Source organism: Carcharodon carcharias, chromosome X, assembly GCF_017639515.1.
Source record: "Carcharodon carcharias isolate sCarCar2 chromosome X, sCarCar2.pri, whole genome shotgun sequence".
Taxonomy (NCBI): domain Eukaryota; kingdom Metazoa; phylum Chordata; class Chondrichthyes; order Lamniformes; family Lamnidae; genus Carcharodon; species Carcharodon carcharias.
In genome coordinates, this window is record NC_054507.1 from 24,341,466 (window position 1) to 24,365,993 (window position 24,528).

At 43.8% G+C, this 24,528-nt stretch overlaps 1 protein-coding gene across 2 annotated transcripts in view; it reads left to right on the forward strand.

Moving 5' to 3' along the window:
* Positions 1-24,528, forward strand: part of LOC121273347 (ceramide synthase 6-like) — a 108,683-nt gene that overhangs the window by 50,089 nt on the left and 34,066 nt on the right. For both annotated transcript variants that reach the window (XM_041180517.1, XM_041180518.1), the window contains 3 exons: positions 6,970-7,027; positions 22,041-22,091; positions 23,099-23,191. In XM_041180517.1, coding sequence (XP_041036451.1) covers positions 6,970-7,027; positions 22,041-22,091; positions 23,099-23,191 — 202 coding nt within the window. The remainder of the gene's footprint in view (positions 1-6,969; positions 7,028-22,040; positions 22,092-23,098; positions 23,192-24,528) is intronic.

Genomic DNA, 24,528 nt, shown 5'->3' on the forward strand with positions numbered 1-24,528 from the left:
CTGAACAGCTTATTTTAGAAGAGGCAATGACACAAGTGGCAGTGATATTGACCGAGCCAACAAGAATGGCGGCAGAGCACAGGTGCCAATGGTGGACAAGCCTAGGGCAGCGGCGGCAGAGCATGAGCGGCAATGGCGGCTGAGTTTAGAGCAGCGGCAAAGCACGAGTGGCAAAGGCGGCAGAGCACAGGCAGCAATGGCGGACGAGCCTAGGCAGCGGCGGCAGAGCATGAATGGCAACAGTAGTACCATCAGCTTGTACAGTTGGCTTATTGTTTTCAGTGAAAATGAAGAATTCCCACTCCCGCAAGACTTCTGTAATCCACCAGCGCCAAAACCAAGTTTCTGCACAGCCCACTGCATTTTGCCTGTTTTCTTTTCGGTTATCTTTGCCCATATTTCATAGTGACTTTTGGAGCAATTCATTCTTGCTGACCAATGTTAGTAAGCTTTGTCCCTTTAGTTTGATTCGATGAGTTAGAATTATTTTCATACAGCACGAGAGGGGGCCATTTGGCCCATAATGCCTGTGCCAGCTCTTTTTGAAAGAGCTGTCCAATTAGTCTCGCTCCCTCGGTCTTTTTCCAGAGCCCTGCAAATTTTTACCCTTTGAATATTTGCAAGTTACTATTGAATCTGCTCCCACCACCCTTGCTGTGTTCATTAAAAAGAAATGTTTTCCTCATGTTGCCTCTTGGCATGTATGCCAATAACTTTCAATCTCTGTCCACCAACCCTCTGGCCAGTGGGAACAGTTCTCTTTAACTTGCTCTCTCAAAACCCTTCCTGATTTTTAACACGTCTGTCAAATCACCCCTCAACCTTCTCTACTCTAAGGGGACTCTGTTTTTCTAGCCTACCACTTAACTGAAATCCCTTATCTCTGATATCATTCTACTGAAGCTAAGAATCACATACACTTTTTTTTTTTAAATAGCCTTCTCAGCTTGTCTTGCCATCTTCGAAAATTTGAGTGATTGAAGCCCCTTAAATTCTACCAATTTAGTTTACATCACCTTTTGTTCTTCCCATCAAAATAAATCACTTCACACTTTTCTGTGTTCATCTGCCATGTGTCTGCCCTCACCAGTGTATGTTCTCCTGAAGTTGCACAAGGAGAGAGACCAACAATAATGTAGCCACTGCTTGTGTTTGCTACAGTTTAAATGATCAGTATAATAAACCTAGTAACTTCTTGTGAAAAGCTCCACCTGATTTTATTTTTTTAAAAAGAGAAGTGTTGACTTGATTGGCCCCCTGAGTAAAAATGGAAGGTGAATCCGGTGTGGTCCATGCACTTTATTGCCTGGGTACAGCAATGGGCTTCACCGCAGGTGGGAAGGGGAAAATTTGGTGAGTGACCAAAAATCAATTGACTTTTAGCCACTCTCCCAATTTTCCCGTTCTGCCCATGATGATGCTCACTGCTGGCAGGACCGGAAAATCCCGGCCTCCTGAGCTTGAGGGTGTGTGAGGGAAATGCATGACTATTACCAAGCTACACTCCTATGTTTCATGGCTGGCTACAGACTGGGAAAGCAAGGAAGAGGAAATGCAGCACTATGGGAAAAGTCTTGGACTACCATGAATATTACGGAGCTACAAACAGACTGATATGCCTTCGTGTTCGGTAATTTGATATTGTTGTCTGCAAGTATAGCCTCTGGAAGTGGGTATAAAAGCAAAATTCTGCAGATGCTGGAGATTTGAAATAAAACAAAGTGTGGAAAAACTTAGGTTTGGCAACAAATGTGGTGAGAGAAATGAGGTTAATGTTTTGAGTCCAATATGACAATTCTTCAGAAGAAGAGTCATATTGGGCTCAAAACATTAATGCTGTTTTCTCTCTTCACAGATGCTGCCAGACCTGCTGAGTTTCTTTCAGCACTTTGTTTTTATACCTGGAAATGGGTGTTTGTTGTCTCTTGAACATTGAGAGTCAAGCATTCTAGCTGTTCTGGAGTTTTATATTGGAGTCCATTGATTTAATGATGGCAGTGATAACACAAAACATGGCAATTCTGATGACTTGGAGGTAAAACTCTCCAATTCTTGAGCACGTTTTTTTTTAAATTGGGAGAGATTGCAGAACTCTGTGGTACAAAGGGATCTGGGTGTCCTGGTATGTGAATCGCATTAAGTTAATATGCAGGTGCAGCAAGTGTTTAGGAAGGCAAATGGAATGTTGGTGTTTATTGCAAGGGGAATGGAATATAAAAGTAGGGATATTTTCCTTCAGGGCATTGGTGAGACCACATCTGGAATTCTGTGTATGGTTTTGGTCTCCTTATTTGAGAGGATATAATTGCATTAGAAGCAGTTCAAAGGAGGTTCACTCGACTGATTCCTGGGATGAGGATCTTATGAGCAAAGGTTGGGCCTGTATCCATTGGGTTTAGAAGAATGGGGGGTGATCTTGTTGAAACATATAGGATACTGAGGGGATTTGACAGGGTGGATTTGGAGGGGATGTTTCCCCTAATGGGAGAACCTAGAACAAGGGACTCCAGTTTAAAATTGAGGGGTGTCTCATTTAAAATGGAGATGAAGAAAATTTTTTTTTTTTTGAGGGTCTTGAGTTTGTGGAACACTCTTCCTCAGAGAGCAGTGGAGGCAGGGTCTTTGGATATTTTTAAGGTTGAGTTAGATTGACTCCCTCTTCAATCAAGAATATAAGAGTATAGGGGTTAGGCAGGGAAGTGGAGTTGAGGCTACAATCAGATCTTCATTGAATTGCGAAGCAGGCTTGAGGGGCCAAATGGCCTTTTCTTGCTCCTAATTCGTTTGCTTATAAATACAGACTGGGAAAATCCCAGGATCAATTTCCTGATCTGAGTCAGAATAGGGGTGGAGGCTCCATAATGTACAGTGGTAGCTGTAGGTTGGGGCAGAGGAAAATCAACTGGGCTGCCACTCCTGAGTTGCTATTCAACACCTGCTGTGTGTCTGTGCAGATGGGATCCAGCTCGGATACACGTCCTCTATAGTCAGATAGCTTGCTGGTGCTCATTGCCTTGGCTTGCACGTGAACAATGACCAAGGCCACTGATTTATGGTGTGCATGGAAGTGGGCAGTTTGATTTCCAAAACGTCAAAGGAAATCCTAGAGATCCATGTACTAAAAATTGGAAATTTATTTACTCAGTCACTGTAAACCAATGGCCCCAATTTTAATAGAGTGGAATTGGATTTCCCCCAAAATGGTAGTAAAACCCTAGAAGGTAATGGAATTTGACTTAGTCGCATAAATCGGTGGCCTTCATTGTAGCCACTTGGGCAAAATACTGGCACCCACTGAGCTCTACTGCAGTGAAGAAGCCAACACCATCGAGCAAGAGGAAAAGAATTAAGTGAGTTTGTGGCCTGGTGTTTTCTGTGATAGTCCCAGGCTTTCTGAATGGAGCTCACCAGCCCCTGCCCACCCATAAACTTTCCTGAATTAACAGGTGAGCAGGAGCTGACACAACAAATCCGCACTTTAGGCAGTTGACATTTAATTCTCTTTAATGGTAATCGTCCAAAATCAAATCATTTTTGAGAGCTTTCCACTTGGCTTAGAGGAGGAAAATATCTAAATCATAGGGTAGAATATAAGCACATTACTGATAACTGAGAAACAATTTCAAACCTTCACTTGCTACACAATCCAATAATGCATTGTCCAACAGAAAACTGCATTTCTTATTGATCTCTTGCTGCACCTCTGGGATCTTGGCCAGCTCTGAAATGCTGTACCGTTTTTTTTTCTTAGTTTGATGGAGTTGTATTTGACCTAGCTTGTCCTAGAAGAACTTAAATGGGGTTTGTGGTCTAGCCTCCCCTGGAAAGCTGTTTCTCTTATTCTTGTATGCACATGTTTCTCTTAACAGAGTACATTACACTTCCTAAATATTATGTTGAGAACCAGCGAGGAAGGAGAAAGATGATGGGACAGGGTACTGGTCTAGCACTGTGGTGGGGCCATAGATTGACTTCCATATGCTGGTCCGTGTAAAAGTGTTGGCCTTACTGTTGACCTATTGAGTTCTGTAGTACTCCTCTTTTTGACTTTCAAAATATGAAGCTATTTGTTTTAGAAATTTACAAACCATTTTGCAGTGATTCCCATGAAGGCACCACTCTGAGAAGCTGTCTGAGGTCCTAGGCAGCAGCCTCACCTCCCAACCTCTGCAGATGCTATCCTGTGATTTATTTTTGGGAGGAAAGAGTATGGCCTAGATTGAATTGTTCCCAGGTGAAGTTTTTCTCTCCTCCCAGCGTGACACCCTTCTGCTCTCCAGGGCATATTCCATCTGCTTTTACCTTTTGGTGCCTATGAATCCCCACAAATCAAACGCTCAGTGCATCAATATGCTAGCATGCTCTGCACTAGGCCGCTTCCAATTAATTTGGAGAATCTGGAGTAGTTTTGTTGCTATTGAAATATACCAACAATTTACTTGTTCCAAAAGATTCCAGTCTCCAAAATGTTAATTTCAGTAAATACATAATGAGTCCCTGCAGAATTGAACCATTTGTTTTGCTGATCACCTCACTGCCGCAACAGTGGCATGAGACTCACCATTTGCACTGCTCCTTAAAATTGGTCATGAATGATTAGGATTGTCGCTTCTGCAAATACTGGGAATGTAAACAGCAGATCAATCAGTATTTGAAAGAAGATGGGTTAACATTCTGATGTATATCCCTTTTTGAGGAAAGGTCAATGCTGAAATGTGTCCCCCCCCATAGATGCTAATGAAATTGCTGTGTATTGCCAGCAAGTTCTGGTTTGGCTTTTTTATTTTGCAGTTAATTTTTATGCAAACACTGATTTGACTTCCTGGAATGGCAGTGCACCTCTACATTACAAAGGATCTAAATTTATCTCCGTAGCAAAGGGCAGTAACCCACAAGTGCTTTAAAGATTAAAAGAACAAAAATGCTGTTTTTATTTCCGATTTCTAGCATCTGCAGTATTTTGTTTTTGCTTGAGATTCTTAATTCCACTCCACCTCTCACTATTGGACTCCTCCATAAACTCGGAGATAAAAACAAAAAACTGCGGATGCTGGAAATCCAAAACAAAAACAGAATTACCTGGAGAAACTCAGCAGGTCTGGCAGCATCGGCGGAGAAGAAAAGAGTTGACGTTTCGAGTCCTCATGACCCTTCGACAGAACTGTTCTGTCGAAGGGTCATGAGGACTCGAAACGTCAACTCTTTTCTTCTCCGCCGATGCTGCCAGACCTGCTGAGTTTTTCCAGGTAATTCTGTTTTTGTTTTGTCCTCCATAAACTCCTTCTTGCACGCGCGTGCGCGCACACGCGCGCACACACACACACACACACACACACACACACACACACACACACACACACACACACACGCCTGTCCTGAGCATTTGGGCATCTTCAGCACCTGTGCCCCAACAATTGATTGACTGCAGTGATAGATAGAAAGGAAGGAAGTGTTGAATGAGATAATTAATCCTTGATCTTTAACTTTCTTCCTTTTTGGCTTCAACCCTGCTCTCCTGAAGGTGTTGACTTACTAGATATGAATCTGTGGCTCCGGCTGCCCACTAGGTATATCGCTCAAGTGGCTTAGAGTTAGCTTTGCACATTCTCTAATCATACATGGCAACTTTCTTAGTAGAGACCCTGATGGTAGAACCTGTTCTTTCAATCACGCAATAATAAGACTTTTTTCCCCTTCAGTGCTACGTTGCATTAATACTCTACTGCATAATGCTGTGCAGTCACTGGGTGGTGTTTCACTGGTTACCCAAGTTTCCAATCTTAACTGTGCTGTTAAAGTGCAAGTACAACCAAGTGCCAAGGCTTGGCCTAAATAGCCAAATGGTTATGGTACTGGGTTTGTAACCTTAAGATCAAGAGTTCAAATCTCACAATGGCAAACAATGTAACTTCATCTGAAAAAACAGATGGAAACGTGTTTGTACTCGAAAGAGTTACAACCAAGTGCCAACCCCCTAGGTGGGGGAATGTGCTGATAAGTTGCCCCAGGCTACCCTGCAGCTGGTTACAGTGGCATAGATCTGGTCACAAGTGCATACTTGCCTTTTTTTGGCTGCAGTCGCGATGGTCAGGTTGTTTTAACTAAAATTGGGCTTTGACCCCATAGAGGGATTGAACTATCCTGAAATGACTTTTCACTTATTAGGACTGACAGAAAATAAGACATTTAAATTTATTTCAAAATTTAATTGTGCCGAATAGCGTTTTAAAGGCCAAAAGCCTACATGCCTACATTTCATAACTTCACTTGAAAAGCTCCAAATAAAAATCTGGGGGGTTGTGAGCATTTAATGTGATTCAGGTGTATGGTCGGGACATTTGTGAGCTAGGCCCACCCTGTTGTGTTGACCTGTAAAACTGAGTTCATTGTGTTATGCATGTGTAATAGACAACATTGAGTGCTGCAGGTTGCCAGCATAGGGAAACCTCAAAGAACCTGCCCAAGAAGGAATTGCAGCACTGAGAGGTGCTGGTGAGTGGCTCCTAATATTCACTTAAGTTGTTAATGGCAGTGGCTGTGAGACTGGTTGAAGACTTGCTTTAAAAGCTCCAGTAAATTCTGTGATCACTGACTCCTTGTTAAGGGCCTGCAATATAATGTTTATGCTGTGTGGCCACTGTGACTGGAAGAATAAACGTAGCTGTTTTTCTCTTCATTTATTTTTGTGTTTGAGAAGCAGCTGTTTTTTATAATCAGGGAGGCTTGTGGCCAATGACCCTTCATCTATTGAGTCACTGAATGTAGCAGTGCTTCTCCGAGAAGCACTGAAGTAAGGCTGGAGTCTTGCTCACTAGGGAGGAGCAAACTGGCTGAAACTGGCACTATTTAAAAACTTTTTAAATTTTTCATTGGAATCCAGATTGGTCGACTGAGCTCCTTTTAGATTTGATGGGGATAACCGCACCCCCCCCCTCCCATTTTCTGATTTCAAGTGTTTTGTATTTGCAGGTGGAGACTTGTATTTTATTTCTATATATTCTTCTATGGAGTGAGATTTCTATGGAAGGTAAGTGCTGTATGTGAATGTTTGTCCATATATCTGCACCACCCTCCCCCAAAGAGAAGAAAGCATTCTTGTCAATTCTTTCTTTGGTCAAGATGATTGACCATTCTCTTTACAACAGTAATGGTCCTCCAAAGTGGCTGGAGTGGAATTATCAAATGTGCAGTGTAGGTGGCAGTCTGTAATAAATATCATTTAGTGTTTTGTTATTTCCCAATGTACATCTGTGTGAGTGAATTTACTGGTTTATACTTCAGTGCAGAAATAATTGGTAGGCTGAGGGCTGTGGTTTAGATATGAATTAAGGTAAAGAGCTTACATTTCTATCATACCTCTCACTACCTGGGATGTCCCAGAGTACTTCACAGCCAATGCAGTACTTTTGAAGTGTAATTATTGCTGTAGTGTAGGGAAACGCTGTAGTGTAGGGAAACACAGTGGCCAATTTATGCACAGCAGGCTCCCACAAACAGTGAAGCAAATGATCAGAATCTTTTTATAATGATACAGGTTGGGTGATAAATGTTGGTCAGGACATCAGGAGAGCTCCTCTGCACATCGGATAGTGCAACAGCATCTTTTGCATCCACCTGGGAGGCCAGGCAAAACTGCGATTTAGTGTCTGGAGTGTCCGTCTAGACTTTGTGTTGGAGCCTCTGCAGGGTTTGAACCGATGACCTCTTGATTAGAGGGCACTACTACTGAATCAAGGCTGGCGCATAGTTAAACTGGGCAAGTGACATCTGAATAGCCTATGTTGAGTGAGGTATTTGGGGAAATACTTAATGGGAACCATGGTGATACAATATCAAGCAGTCAGCTTCTATTATGTTAGAGTAGTGCAGGTTGTGTTTTGTTGCATTTTAAGTTATTCCCTTTTTTCATTTTGAGTATCAGTGCAGATGCCATTTGGTTGTGTATTTTAGGTGGTGGTGTTTGGTTATCTTTTAATTCCTTTAACTGACTTGGAACAATTATGGTTGGTGTATCTGGCTGCTTAAAACACCTTCATCGTGAGGATCTAGCGGGCTATACTTCATACCTGTCCACTATAACATTGGCTGGAATCAGAAGCTCAAGTATGTGGGAGATTGTGGAGAAAACCCACATGCCACAAACTGTGGTGCTACACTTAATACCAACCTATATACTTGAACGCTCTGGTAGTGTTTTGTTCTCCTCCAGCTTTTCTGCCACAGTGTAAAGAGTGACTAAAGTGTATTTGTATTGAGTGATCCTGACCAGTGGTGTGTAAATTGCTGCCAATGCAACTCCCATGGGCAGCTGTTTCTAATGGGCTTCCTGCTGTGAGCTTTGTGCGCCCTGCCCTTGGTGCCAACTGGCTTGTGTAGTAAAAGATTGAATTGAAAACAGTCCCCCCACCCCTCAAAGCACTAGCTACGGCTTTGCTTCAGGAGATAAGTCTTCCGCCTTTACCCAGGGCTTTCACGTTTTCATTGAACCTGTCTCTATTTTGCTTAAGTCTGGAGTAGCTCCAGAACTCATGACGTGGCATGAACCATTATACTGTTATATCAGCTTGGATTTGGGAGTGGGAGGAGCAGACCAGTATATTAGCCTAAAGATTGCTGTCAAAATAAATGATACCAATGGCATTTGCCATTATTTTCATGCAAATGTCCCAGCAACTTCAATTGAGGGCAGATGCACGGAAATCAAAAAAATTCTGTCTGGGATTTGCTGCTCTGTCATCATTTAGTTTTGCGAAAATAACATCTCGCTGTTCGACCCATTATTCAATTACATTGGTGTGAGATTCCAGTACTTAAACCGTAGATATGAAATAAACTTGCCCCTGAAAGTTACGTTGTCACTTCAAGTCAGAAGTATTCTTTTAAGAGGGTGACGAGTGTTCGTTATGGCCAGAAAATCTCACTGGCACTGGAAGTTAACACTTACAAATGTTGAGTCTCATTCCTTGGGGTTTAATTGTATTTTAATCAATTCTTTTTGTACTTCTGTCTCTTTTTTTTTCTCTCTCTCAATCCAGTATTTTTCACCTCTGCTTCTACCTGATTTGACATTGAGTTCACCCACTCTAATTTGTACTTCTTAATTCAGATGTTATGCTGTTCACTTCACAATCGCTCAATCTGATTAGTTAAACAGAACACAAGAACATATGAATTAGGAGCAGGGGTAGGCCATTTGGCCCCTCGAGCCTGCTCTGCCATTCAATAGGATTGTGGCTTTAACTCCACTTTCCTGTCTGCTCCTCATGACCCTTGACTCCCTAATCAACCTAACTCAGCCTTGAATATATTCAATGACCCAGCCTCCACTGCTTGCTAGGGAAGAGAATTCCACAAACTAATGACCCTCAGAAGAAGTTTCTCCTTATTTCCTAGTCGTAAATGTGAGACTCCTAATATTTAAACTGTGGCCCCACCCCCCTCCACAAGGGGAAACATCCCCTCAGTATCAGAAATACCTGGAAAAACTCAGCAGGTCTGGCAGCATCGGCGGAGAAGAGTACAGTTGACGTTTCGAGTCCTCATGACCCTTCAACAGAACTAAGTAAAAATAGGAGAGGGGTGAAATATAAGCTGGTTTAAGGTGGGGGGTTGGGGGGAGAAGTGGGGCGGTGGTTGTAGGGCCAAGCAAGCAGTGATAGGAGCAGATAACCAAAAGATGTCACAGACAAAAGAACAAAAAGGTGTTGAAGGTGGTGATATTATCTAAAAGAATGTGCTAATTAAGAATGGATAGCAGAACACGCAAGGTACAGATAGCTCTAGTGGGGGTGGGGTGAAATAAGACTAAAAGGGCATAAAAGGTATAGATTTAAAAATAATGGAAATAGGTGGGAAAAGAAAAATCTATATAAATTATTGGAAAAAACAAAAAGGAGGGGGGTGGGGATTGAGGAGGGAGTTCAAGATTTAAAGTTGTTGAACTCATTATTCAGTCCGGAAGGCTGTAAAGTGCCTAGTCAGAAGATGAGGTGCTGTTCCTCCAGTTTGCGTTGAGCTTCACTGGAACAATGCAGCAAGCCAAGGACAGACGTGGGCAAAAGAGCAGGGTGGAGTGTTGAAATGGCAAGCGACAGGGAGGTCTGGGTCATTCTTGCGGACAGACCGAAGGTGTTCTGCAAAGCGGTCGCCCAGTTTACGTTTGGTCTCTCCAATGTAGAGGAGACCGCATTGGGAGCAGCGAATGCAGTGGACTAAGTTAGGGGAAATGCAAGTGCTTCACTTGAAAGGAGTGTTTGGGCCCTTGGACGGTGAGGAGAGAGGAAGTGAAGGGGCAGGTGTTGCATAATTTGTGTATGCATGGGGAGTTGCCGTAGGTGAGGTTGAGGAGTAGGCGGTGATGGAGGAGTGGACCAGGGTGTCACGGAGGGAACGGTCCCTACGGAATGTCACCGGGGGGGGGGTGAAGAGAAGATGTGTTTGGTGGTGGCATTATGCTGGAGTTGGCGGAAATGGCGGAGGATGATCCTTTGAATGCGGAGGCTGGTGAGGTGATAAGTGAGGACAAGGGGGACCCTATCATGTTTCTGGGAGGGAGGAGAAGACGTGAGGGCAGATGCGTGGGAGATGGGCTGGACACGGTTGAGGGCCCTGTCAACGACCGTGGGTGGAAAACCTCGGTTAAGGAAGAAGGAGGACATGTCAGAGGAACTGTTTTTGAAGGTAGCATCACTGGAACAGATGCGACGGAGGTGAAGGAACTGAGAGAATGGGATGGAGTCCTTACAGGAAGCGGGGTGTGAGGAGCTGTAGTCAAGGTAGCTGTGGGAGTCGGTAGGCTTGTAATGGATATTGGTGGACAGTCTATCACCAGAAATTGAGACAGAGAGGTCAAGGAAGGGAAGGGAAGTATCAGAGATGGACCATGTGAAAATGATGGAGGGGTGGAGATTGGAAGCAAAATTAATAAATTTTTCCAGGTCCCGACGAGAGCATGAAGCAGCACCAAAGTAATCATCGATGTACCGGAGAAAGAGTTGTGGGAGGGGGCCTGAGTAGGACTGGAACAAGGAATATTCCACATACCCCATAAAGAGACAGGCATAGCTGGGGCCCATGCGGGTACCCATAGCCACACCTTATATTTGGAGGAAGTGAGAAGAGTTAAAGGAGAAATTGTTCAGTGTGAGAACAAGTTCAGCCAGACAGAGGAGAGTAGTGGTGGATGGGGATTGTTCGGGCCTCTGTTCGAGGAAGAAGCTGAGAGCCCTCAGACCATCCTGTGGAGGATGGAGGTGTAGAGGGATTGGACGTCCATGGTGAGGAGGAGGTGGTTGGGGCCAGGGAACTGGAAATTGTTGATGTGACATAAGGTGTCAGAGGAATCATGGATGTAGGTGGGAAGGGACTGGATGAGGGGAGAGAGAAGGGAGTCAAGATAACGAGAAATGAGTTCCATGGGGCAGGAACAGGCTGACATGATCAGTCTGCCGGGACAGTCCTGTTTGTGGATTTTGGGTAGGAGGTAGAAGCGGGCCCTTTATCTCACCCCTTTCCTATTTTTACTTAGTTCTGTTGAAGGGTCACGAGGACTCGAAACGTTAACCTTGTACTTCTCCGCCGATGCTGCCAGACCTGCTGAGTTTTTCCAGGTATTTCTGTTTTTGTTTTGGATTTCCAGCATCCGCAGTTTTTTGTTTTTATCCTCTCAGTATCAACCCTGTCAAGTCCCCTCAGGATCCTGCATGTTTCAATAAGATCACCTCTCATTCTTCTAAACTTCAATATGTACAGGCCCAATCTGCTCAACCTTTCTTCTTAAGGAATGAGTCCAGTGAACCTTCTCTGAACTGCTTCTAATGGAATTATATCCTTTAAGTAAGGAAACCAAAACTGTGTGGTCTAACTAAGGCCCTGTACAGTTGCAGCAACACTTCCCTACTTTTATTCCTCTTGCAATAAATGCCAACACTCATTTTGCATTCCTAATCACCTGCTGCACCTGCGTACTAACTTTTTTTGAGATTCACGTACCAGGACACCTAGACCCCTCTGTACTGCAGAGTTCCGCAAACTCTCTCCATTCAAATGATAAACTGCTTTACTATTCTTCCTGCCAAAGTTAAGGAGGTACAGTTGGTTACCTTGTTCACTCAGACCCCAGGTTCCTCATTTCGATCTCCCAGTTCAAGCAACTTGCCACACAAAATATCATGGCAGTTAAATGGATAAGGGCAAATCTAACTTAAGGTGGGTGCCATTTGTTGACTGGTTATTGGAATTTTTGGGTCATAATGTTTTGGAGGCTTTATCTACACCAAGTGCATTCATTTCTGTGCTTTTGTCTCATTTATCCGGCCTCTTCTGAGCAAGCTGTTCATTGGATAGACTGACTTTGAATCGTCGTAAAATTTAATAATACAAATCCAATTTACATTTAGAACAATTCTTCCTTATTTAAAAAATATTGCAAGTAATGTCGACTGTGTTGAGTCACTAAGTTACAACCCGTTTTAGCATGCTGAAGATTTGATTTTTATTGTAAAGTTTGCTTAGCATTCTGCTCAAACCACACAATTCCAAAAATAATCTGCTCCCATCGATCTTAGCCAACAGTATGGCAACAATATTTTTCATGCACAGTTCTTGGGAGCATTTATGGGGTTTTTTTGTGCAAGGCTAAAGGGAGAGGTCTTTGGAAAGAAAGAGGAGAAAGTTGGCACAGACATGATGGGCTGAATGGCCTCCTATGCTGTAACCATTCTGATTCTAAGAATGAGGGAGGGGGTTGGAGGAGGGAGAAAGAAAGATTAACGTACTCGTCTGAAAGAATTAAAACAATGAAATGCGGTCCTGTGTTGCTGTTCAGCTGGTGTGTCATGGAAAAGTGGGATGCAGGTGCTGATTTTTGTCTCTTTAAGCAGATTTGATTGATCTTCCAGTCTGATCTCCACTGCTTTGATGGCAAAAGTTGTGGTGAATAGCTCAAGCACAGAAATGAGGCTCTAGGGCATTTTCTATTATCACCGATTTCTCCTTTTTGAAGCTTTTAGTAACTGGATGGACCGATGCCAGACCTCATGGTCTGTTGCTAAGCGACTGATGAGGTCATGTTTTTTAGTTCCGGCTTCCAAGCCAGTGATGTCTTTACTCTTCCGATTTGCATTGACTATTGCAGCTATGGTCACTTGGTGCCAACAAGAATATTTAAATGGGTATGTACCTACCTGTACAAAAGTGCTTAGCCAACTTTCTTGGAGTTTGCCAATATTGCAGCAAGGCAGCGCAATTCATGTTGCAGTAAATATATCATTTACATGTGTTATCTCACTCACTCACACACACCACACACACACACACACACACACACACACGCACCCCCCCCAACCTCCTCTCTGGTGGCTATTAAAAGTTACTGTTCCAAGCTAATCCGCATTTAAGAGTTCAAGTCTCATCTTGTTTGGTGTGACATGAGTGCTGGTAACTCTTGGGGAGGCGTTAGCATAGTGGGAATGTCGCTAGACTAATAATACAGAGGCCCAGGCTAATGCTTTGGAGACACTGGCTCAAATCCCACCATAACAGCTAGTGAAATTTTAAATTTAATTGATAAATCTGGAATTAAAAGGTAGTCTGATGTGACCACAAAATCCTTGTCAATTGTCGTAAAAACCCGTCTGGTTCACTAATGTCCTTCAGGGGAGGAAATCTGCCGTCCTTACCCAGTCTGACCTACATGTGACTCCAGACCCACAGCAGTTGAGTCTTAACTGCCCTCTGAAATGGCCTTGGAAGCCACTCAGTTGTATCAAACCACAATGAAGTCTAAAAGGAGTGAAACCGGACAGACCAGCCGGCATTGACCTATGCACCGAAAACGACAATAGTACACCCAGCCCTGTGGACCCTGCAAAGTCCTCCTTACTAATGTCTGAGGGCTTGTGCTGAAATTGGGAGAGCTGTCCCACAGACTAGTCCAGCAACAGCCTGACTTTGTCTGTAAAGTATGAATCCTTGACTATGTCCCACCGACAGGACAGACCCACTAGAGGTGGCAGTACATTGGTATACAGTCGGAAGGGAGTTGACCTGGGAGATTTAGAACAGGTCTAGCAATTCGAAACTGGACATCCATGAGGCATTGTGGGCTGCCACCAGCAGCAGAATTGTATACAACCAAAATCTGTAACCTCGTGGCTAGGCATAATCCCCCACTCGACCATTACCATCAAGCCAGGGGATCAACCCTGGTTCAATGAAGAGTGCAGGTGGCCATGGCAAGGAGCAGTACTAGATGTACCTGAAAATGAGGTGTCAACCTGGTGAAGCTACAACACAGGACTATTTGCATGCCAAACAGCAGAAGCTGCATGCAATAGACAGAGATGAGTGATTTCACAACCAACGGATCAGATCTAAGCTCTGCAGTCCTGCTGCAACCAGCCGTGATTGGTGGTGGACAGTTAAACAACTCTCTGGAGGGGGAGGCTCCCCATCCTCAATGAGAGAGCTCCGCACATCGGGCAAGGCTGAAGCATTTATAACCATCTTCAGCTAGAAGTGCCGAGTGGATGATCCATCTCTGCCTCCTCCTGAGGACCCCAGCATTACAGATGCCAGTCTTCAGCCAATTTGATCCCTCCATGTGATATCAAGAAATGGCTGAAGGCATTGGATACTGCAAAAGCTTTGGGCCCTGACAACATTCCAGCAATAGTACTGAAGATTTGTGCTCCAGAAATAACCGTGCCCCCAGCCAAGCTGTTCCAGTACAGCTACAACTAGCATCAACCCAGCAATGTGGAAAATTGCCCAGCTATGTGCTGTCCTCAGAAAACAGGACAAAGCCAACCTGGACAATTACCACCCCACTAGTCTACTCTTGATCATCAGCAAAGTGATGGAAGGTGTCATTGACAGTGCTATCAAGTGGCACTTACTCAGCAATAACCTGCTCACTGACACTCAGTTTGGGTTCCTTCAGGGCCATTCAGCTCCTGACCTCATTACAGCCTCGGTCCAAACATGGACAAAAGAGCTGAACGCTAGGTGAGGTGAGAGCGGCTGCCCTTGACTTCAAGGAAACATTTGACCGAGTGTGGCATCAAGGAGCCATAGCAAAACTGGAGTCAATGGGAACCGGGGAGGTGGGGAGTTCTCCACTGGTTGGAGTCATTACCTACCACAAAGGAAGATTGTTGTGGTTGTAGGAGGTCAATCATCATCTCAGTCCCAGGACATTGCTGCAGGAGTTCCTCGGGGTAGTGTCCTCGGCCCAACCATCTTCAGCTGCTTCATCAATGACCTTCCTTCCATCATCTTGAAGAGCAGTGGCTACTGATTTTTGATGTTTCTATTTGGCAGTGTGCTGGTTGTTGCTGCCTCACTATTGCTATAGGGAGACTGAAGACTCTGCATTACTTACCTTATACACTCACTCCCTTTTTTGTACGATTGATGTAATTCATGGTAACGTTAAAAATGCAAAATCTAAAAATAAAGTCAGAAGTGGGGATGTTTGTGGATGATTGCACCACTTGTGACTCCACAGGTGCTGCATGTGGACACTGACTGACTGCTTCAGTGAGACATGGACAACATCCAGGCTTGGGATGATGAGTGGCGAGGAACACTCATGCCACACAAGTGCTAGGCAATGACTATCTCCAACAAGAGAGAATCTAACCATCTCCACATGAGATTCAGTGGCATTACTATTGCTGAATCCCCCACTATCAACATCCTGGGAGTTACCATTTACCAGAATCTGAACTGGACCAGCCGTATAAATACTGTGACTACAAGAACAGGTCAGAGGCTGGGAATCCTGCAATGAGTAACTCCCCCTCCTGAATCCCCAAAGCCTGTCCACAAGGCACAAGTCAGGAGTGCGAGGCAATACTCTCCACTTGCCTAGATGAGTGCAGCTCCAACAACACTCGAAGCTTGACATCAGCCAGGACGATAGCCAAATTACCCCAGAATTGTTTCATACAAGGACACTGGTTGCAAAGAGTGTGAACAGTCTCTGCCATAGAGTCATAGAGTTATACAGCACAGAAACAGGGCCTTCGGCCCATTTATGTTTGTGCTGGCCATCAAGCACCTATCTATTCTAATTCCATTTGCCAGCACTTGGCCCTTAGCCCTGTATGCTATGGCAATTCATGTGCCAAACATCCTTGCAAGCATTGGAAACCATAATTTGTCAATTTTGAGCATATATTTGTGGTGTTGAGTGGCTGTAACTGACTAATTTGCTTCCACCTCCTAATGTTGTGGCTCAGCTCTGGAAAGGTTGAGATTCTGAAGACTTTTTTTAAAATTTTGTGGACTGTACACTGTGGCAAAAAGAAATGTGCTATAAAAAAATTCTCCCTCCCACTTAAGATGCTGACTAAGCCCAACCATTTTTGGCTGTTTCATCAATGACCTTTTTCCTCTGTCAAGAGGTCAGGAGTGGGTGCTGCCTACAGCAAGATTTGGACAGCACCTAGGCACGAACTGGAAGTGTTAGTTGACTTTTGTGCCAAATAAGTGTCAGCTAATGACTGCCTCCAGCAAGAGGGGCCCTGACCACCATTCGCCAGAAACTTGACTGTCCCAGTTGTACCTTGAGGCACAGTGGGTAGTGTCTCTGCCTCTGAGCCAGAAGCTCTGGGTTTGTGGCCCCAGAACTTGATAGCCATGGGAGGTGAGTTTATGGCATGGCCTAGTAGATTGACTGTTAACCTGTAAATCCTTCCAATACGCCTATGGCAGGTGGTCAGAGCGGGAGAGTTTCCCCGGCAGCCAGAACCATATGGTACATACAAACATAGGCCATTCAGCCCCTTGAGCCTGCTCTGCCATTCAATAAGATATGGCTGATTTAGTAGTAACCTCAAATCTGTATCCCACCTACCCTTGATAACCTGTCACCCCTTGTTTACCAAGAATCTATCCACCTCTGCCTTTAAAAATATTCAAAGACTCTCAACCCTGAGAGAAAAAATTATGCCTCATCTCTGTTTTAAATGGGCAACCACTTATTTTTAAACAGTGACTCCTAGTTCTAACACCCCCCCCCCGCCCCCGAAGAGGAAACACCCTTTCCACATCCACCCTGTCGCGACCCCTCAGGATCTTATGTTTCAATCAATTCGCCTCTTACTCATCTAAACTCAAGTGGATACAAGCCTAGCCTGTCTACCCTTTCCTCCTAGACAACTTGCTCATTCCAGGTATTAGTCTGGTAAACCTTCTCTGAATTGCTTCCTACGCATTGACATCCTTTCTTAAATAAGGTGATTAGTACTGTACACAGTACTCCAGATGTGATCTCATCAATGCCCTGTATAACTGAAGCATTTCCTCCCTACTTTTGTATTCCGTTCCCCTCCCAATAAATGATAACATTCTATTCGCTTTCCTAATTACTTGGGAGCTGCAGCGTAACAGCCTCCCCACATTTGAAAGACTCCACATGGGCTCAGTGGCAAGCATCCTCCTCACTTCAAGGGACTGCTAGAGAGTTTCAACACCATGACTGTAAGAACAGGACAGAGTCCGTGATGAATGAGTCATCTTGTCATCCCTCAAGCTTTCCACAATTTACAAGACTTGAGTAAGGGATGTGATGGAATACTCACTACTTACCTGGATTGGTACAGCTACAACAACACAAGTTCAATGACAGCCAGTACTTAATCTGTACCTCTTGCACCCTTTCCATCATGGCTGCACTGCGTCTGCAGCAATGGACTGCAGTCACTGCACTTCAACGTTGCCTCCCTCCCCTGTGATCTCTACCAATGCCAAGGGCAAAAACAGGAACGCCATCACCTCCAGTTGTTCACAATCCTAATTTGGGTATGTTTTGCCATTTCTTCATTGCTAGGTCAAAGTATTGGAATTCTCTGCCAAACACCATTGTGGGGAAAACCATTGGCACAAGGGCTTTAGTAGTTCAAGGAAAATGCCCATCGCTACCATACCCCTAAGGCAACTGGGAATGGGCAATAAATGCCAATGTCATCCACATTAGCAAAATGTATTCTTTTGATGGATAGTGGCGACCTGGATGCCCTTTTACCATCTAACTCTGGCACTGAGGCCAGGGCACATCTGTATGGCTGCTCCGTCTGACATTAGCTAGCTTACATTGACCAGAAATTGTGCCTGAGATCTTTCCAGGCTGGCATGGCACAGCTTTTATCCCATGCCTTACCATTATGTTCTTTACCTCTTAATTTTTTTCAAGGAAGCTCAAATACATTATCGGGTTTGTATGTGTGAGAACCTTGCAGTCTGAGGTTCACACACACACGAGATTTTTCATTTAATAAATAATCTTTTTCCGTGTAACAGAATTTTTCCGTGTAACTGTGCAAATATACCAAGTTATACAGGAAATCTTTGACAGGCCTCATAAAGCTGATTTTAATTCTGCACTGACAGGTCTTGCAGCACATTCCTACTTCAACAAGGAGCTGCCATGCTTTGGAATTCTTGCACCATATAAGAGCAGAACTTAAAAATCTGTGTCTGTGTCTCTCTCTTGCAGTGTTTTCAGCATAATGGTTTTCTGCTCTGTGTCTCCTGAAGTACAGGCGCAAGACATTTTGAATCTGAATACATGCATTTCTGTTCCCTTCCTTCTCTCTAGTTGCTGTTGATTCTTTGCTGGAGTACAATTATGCAGGCACTCATTGACATTTTTAGCAAGTAAGCTAAACAGTGATTGACCATCAAAGTGAGAGAGCAGAAGAAGAGAAGGAATCACACATAGTGTTCTCTAGCAGAGGGTCACTGAATAACGGTGAGGCCTCATCACCCTTTTTCACCACCCCTAATAATCCAGGGGGCTGGAGGCCAATTCTAGTGTCCCCTTTGCTGCTCTGACTAGGAAGGACGAGGGTCCTTGAAGGGTGCAGAGGAGATTTACCAGAATGGTTCCTGGGATGAGGGATTTTGGCTACAAAGTTAGGGTTGGAGAAGCTGGGGTTGTTCTCCTTGGAGCAAAGGAGATTGAGTGGAGATCTGACAGGCGTACAAGATTACGACAGCTTTGGAGAAGGTAGGCAAGGAAAAGTTGTTCCCAATAGCTGGTAATACAAGGACTAGGGGACATAGATTTAAGATTTTGGACAAGGATGCAAGAGGAATGTAAGGAAGAACTTCTTAACGCACTGAGGGGAACGATCTAGAACTCTGTCTACAAGGGTGGTGGAAGCAGAGACAATGAATGATTTCATAAGGACATTGAACACTTGCAGAAAATAAACTTGCAGGACTACAGGGGTGGAGCTGGGGAATGGGACTGATTGCCAGCTCTTGGTAGAGCAATCCATGGGCTCGATTGACCAAATGGCTGCTTCCTGTGCCATTATGATTTTGACTGACTGATGACCACTAACTTCACCTAGACCATAGAGTAAACTTGCAACCTTTTGAGCTTCAAATATTCGGTGCCACATTTAGGTGGTGCCTTTTATCTACTAAACCATCAAGAGAGCTACATACTTTTTCTCTTGTGTATTCTCTTTGCAGATCCTGCTGGTCTACCCCTCTTCGATAACTGGAAAGGCAGGCATGCTGGCAACCTGCTTCCAAATCTCTGTGTTGCACTGCTGCCTTTTGGGGGAGTTGCCTGATTTGTTTTAGTGACCATTATCATCCCGATTGGTTTGGCATCCTCACTCCAGTAGGAGGGAGTTTTGGCTTGGATGGGAAATAGGTGGAGTTGGGAATCAATCTTGTATCCCACCACTTTGGGTTTGTCACGTGCTGCTCCTTCCTGTCCCTTCCCCATGGGGGCTGCTGAGCACCAACATGTGGCGCAATTAAGTGCTCTGATTTCCACTGAGTCCACTGTTGCTCAGTGTTATTTTGTCGCTGTGGGTGTTACACATGCAGAGCGTTCAGCCACTATGCTGCTTCCTGTACCATTTAGGCACGTTAGCATTCACTGAGTTAATTGCTGTTTTGGGAGAGCAGCTGCTTTGCCACTTGCCTTTTTCATAGTTTCCATCAGGTGCTGGTCTATGGATTTCTGTAGCATGAAATGTGGACGAATTGCAACATATGGGAGAAACTCTAACCCAGTGACAAGCTTGGTGCCTTTATGTGGGCCTTCTGTTTGATGTACACTTGGATACAGTGACATAGAGGTGAGTGAGGGAGATCCCAGCGCCTGCTGTCAGCTACGGTCCTAAAATACAAGAGCAACTTTTTACTTGTTTCTGCAGTGTTTTTAATGCAGTATTCTGGCTGGTCTTCCACATTTTACCTTCCATAAGTTCGAGGTCATCCAAAACTCTGCATGTGTCTTGACTTGCTGCAAGTCCTGTTCCCCTATCACTTTTTTGCTCGCTGACCTACAATGGCTTCCTGGTCAAGCAATGTCATGATTTTAGAATATTCATTGATTGACTTGCACCTCACTGCACCCCCCCCGCCACCCACCCTTTCTAATCTCCTAACAACTCTCCCAAGATATGTGTTGTACTCTAATGCTGGCCTCTGTGCATCCCTGATTTTAATTGTTGCACCATTGGTGGCTGTGCTTTCAGCTGCCAAGGCCTCAAGCTCTGGAATTCCCCCCCCCTGCAACTCTCCATCTCTACCTTAATTTCTTCCTTTAAGACACTACCTACCTCTTTGACCGAGCTTTTGCTCATCTGACCTAATATCATCTTTTGTGGTTCAGTGTCATACTTTGTTTTATAATGCCCCTGTGATGCACCTTGGGGTGGTCTTTTACGTTAAAGGTGCTATATAAATATAAGTTGTTGTAGCAGCTTGCTAGTGTTCACTTGCTGCACGCGAACTGATATTTTTGATAGGGGTGCTGCTAAAATGTTAACCAAGAGCTGTCATGGATCTTTCTAACCCCAGTTGAACCACAACTAGACTGACTTTGCAGTCTGTACAACTGTTCCATTCTACCCCTGAGTACCAATCTAAGCCTGATGATGTGTTGCAAAGTCATTAAGTCTGTCTGCTACTGATTGCTGTCCTTAAGGAATGAGTGTGTGTCAATCAGGTAACCAATTAGAGTTGCACAGACAACCAAGTACTTTTGAAATGTATTCACTGTTGTAATGTAGAGAAATGTGGCAGTCAGCTTTCACACAGCAAGTTCCCACAAATGGCAGCGAGATATATGAACAGATAATCTCTTTTTAAATGATGTTGGCTGATGATTAAATATTGGCCAGAACTTCCCTGCTCTTCTCTTTGAAAAGAGGGCAGATGGGGTCTTATTTACATCTCATCCAAAAGACAGCACTTGTAATAGTGCAGCATTCCCTCAATACTGCAGTGGAGTGTCTGCCTGGATTATGTGCTCGAGTCTGTGAAACCAAGACCTTCTGATTTGAGTAAAAGTCCAAATAGGATCCTTTTTGTTTTTAATGGGGCACGGAGTCTCCTCCTGTTTGTAGTCTTTTTAAACTGAACTTTATGCAAATATGTAAAACCAGTGCTGGCTGTAGTTTTTGGGGTTACATGATTTACTCTTCTAACTCTGCAGTGGGCTGGGTAGACAAAACAAAGTTAATAAGCATTGTTCTTCGTGTCTAAATATGGTAGTAATTTGCCCTTTTGAGATTCTGCTCGTAACACGAGTGTGTAAATCTTGCTCCACTGGTTCAGTGGGTGAATTTATCATGTGGAATGGGAGTAAATCATACAGAGGAAAGGAGGTCTCAATTTAGTCAATGGTATGTGCTGAGTTAATGGATCTCGGTGGAACTGTAATGGTGTTACAGTCGCTTTCTTTGCCTTGGAGGGCCAGGAGGGATCATTAGGCAGTTCATGTTTACAGCTGCCCAATGAAAGAAGTAGCCTAGGTTGTGCTGCCACCCATGGTCAACCAGCCCACTGCTCAGACTGTTGCTACAAGAATGGCTAGTGGTTAAGGTGCTGAGTCTTCAGTGGGTGGTGGAACAGGATGTTGGCCTGTGAGCTGCCATCTTTTAAGAAAAAACAATTAGGAGGAGGCTGGTTGGAGAAAAGATGCATTTTGAAATGTTTCGATTAAACACCAGTCCGGTGTTATGGTCACTGCCATACATAACTCTGCTTCTGCTTTCTTCTAGGCTCCCTGGTTCTGGGACACGCGACATTGCTGGTATAACTACCCCTATCAGGTGAGAGTTACACAGTGGTGATTTGACTCCTGTTTTTATTTTGGAAGTAAACAAATTCTGTTTTGTGCAGTAGAGCATGACCTGTCTTCTGTTAGAGCTCCCTGTAATTTTCAGGAAATTAGTTTACTGTTTTATTATAACTGCATATGTAAACAAAACCCCTCATTAGGATTTGAGTTTCTGGTTTCACCAATAGTGAAAGGAGCACTTTGCACATGCTGTGAACAGATGATTATTTGAAAGGAGCCAGTTTCTAAATCTGCAGAAATTGAGAAATGTATTCCCTAATTGCTGTACTGCTTCATCACCTGATAAAGTCGCTCACTCTGTAATTCTCCTGCCATACATTTTCCCTTTCTTCCTGGAACGGAATATTGTATCGATACCGAGTAGCACGGATTAATGCTATAATTTTTAGAGGTTGGTGCTAGTTATGCGAGTCCAGAAACAGAAATGATGCTTTTTTTTTAAAAAAAACCACCTGATTTTAATCTTTATTTAAGAACTGAGCATTTTAATTGAGCTTTTATGGAGTTCTGGGAAGTCCTCTTGGTGCAACACTGCCTCTTCATCTCTGGGGTCATGGTCTGAATTCAACCCAGGCATGATGGCCTGAAATATAAACCAAAAATGCTGGAAACACTAGGCAGTTCAGACCGCATTTGTGGAGAGAAACATGGTGCGTGTTCCAGGTTGATGACTTTTCAGAACTCTGGGATGAAAGTCTCCATTAATTGACGAGAACTTTTACACTTTTTTAAAATGTGTGGGACTCTCTGTGCAGTTCCTAGTGCTGTCAATTATCTTTTTGTTTCTAGGTAATTTGGAATGTAATTGATGAAAAATATATATATATGAAGAGTGGGTAAACCTGAACAAGATTCATTCAGTTGTATCATTTCAAGTGCTTGTCAGCTTATGATATTTGCACTATTTATATATGGAGTACTGATACGGTGGTACTGTAAGTATACATTGACAAGTAACTAGATTTTTCTTTCTTGCAGCAACTGGTATTTGACATGTATTATTATTACATAATGGAATTGTCATTCTACTGGTCATTGATGTTTTCACAGTTTACAGATATTAAAAGAAAGGTAAGCAGCTGCCATCCTATTGAGTTCCAACCACTGGTGTAGTATTTTCTAAAGTGGCCAGTAATTGCAGCAGTTTGTAAATGCTGCTCCCATTATAGTTTTTTTTTTAAATCTTTGGTTCTGCTAATAAGCAGTTTAGAGTTCAATAGCCAATCTCGTGCTCTGTTAATAAGTATGTTTAAACAGACCAGATTGTGCTATATTTGTTCACAAATATTATTTTAATAACCCCATTTAGAACGGTTGCAAAGCAGATTGACAGTGGGACCGAAGTGAAGAGGGTCTAGCGATGATTCCCCAACATAAAACTACTTATAAACTGAGTGATTTGTAATTTTTTCTTCACGATTCCTTCTTTGAAAGTGCTGGAGCAGACTTGATGGGTCAAATGGCCCCACTGTGCTGTACTGTTACATGATTCTGAAAACCTGATTGTTGGAAATAGCTCTCTAGTGCAGTTGGAGCACACTTCATGTGACAAAGTTAGGGGAACTTTACCTTGCGCTTATCTGTGCTATGGTTAAACAGTATTTAAATAGCTAACTTTTTTTGTTCCTTAATGCTGATGTCCCTTATCTAGAACTTCTTCTATATTGAATATTTCTTTCAAAGAATTGATTTTAGTTTTCTGTGTCTGTGCCAGCTTGTTTCAACAGAACACCTTGACATGGAGTAGAACAAATCTTGTTTGCCCAGCTCAGTGTTGCATAGTTATCTATAACTCATTCATAACCTCATTCATGAAATATTGGGAAGACTGAATCCATTGTTTTTGGTCCCGGCTACAAGCTCCATTCCCTACCTACCAACTTCATCCTGCTCTCTGGCAACTCTCAGAGGCTGAACCAGACTGCTCGCAACCTGGTTGTTGCTTCTGACCACACATCGGCATTGGCACCACCACCAAGATGTTGTATTTCCACTTCCTTAACCATTCTGTCCTGCCTTGGCTCATCTGCTGCTGAAACCTTCATGTTGATATTACCTTGAGACCTGACTATTCCAATGCACTCCTGAATGGTCTCCCACATTCCACTCTCTGTTAACTTAAGGTCATCCAAAACTCTGTCTGTGTCCTTAATTACACCAAGTCCCATTCGCCCATCAACCCCTGTGCTTGCAGACCAACACACATTCCTGGTAAGGCAGCACTTTGGTTTTAAAATTCTCATCCTTGTTTTGAAATCCCTCCAAGGCTTCACTCCTCCCTATCTGTAATCTCTGCGCTCCTTGTGCATGCTCTGCACCCTATGTGCCCTCTGTGTGCACCGCCGCGCCTCATCCGTGTGCGCTGGTCCCTGCCTGCGTGTGCCAGTCCCCCCCTTGTGCCCCACCCG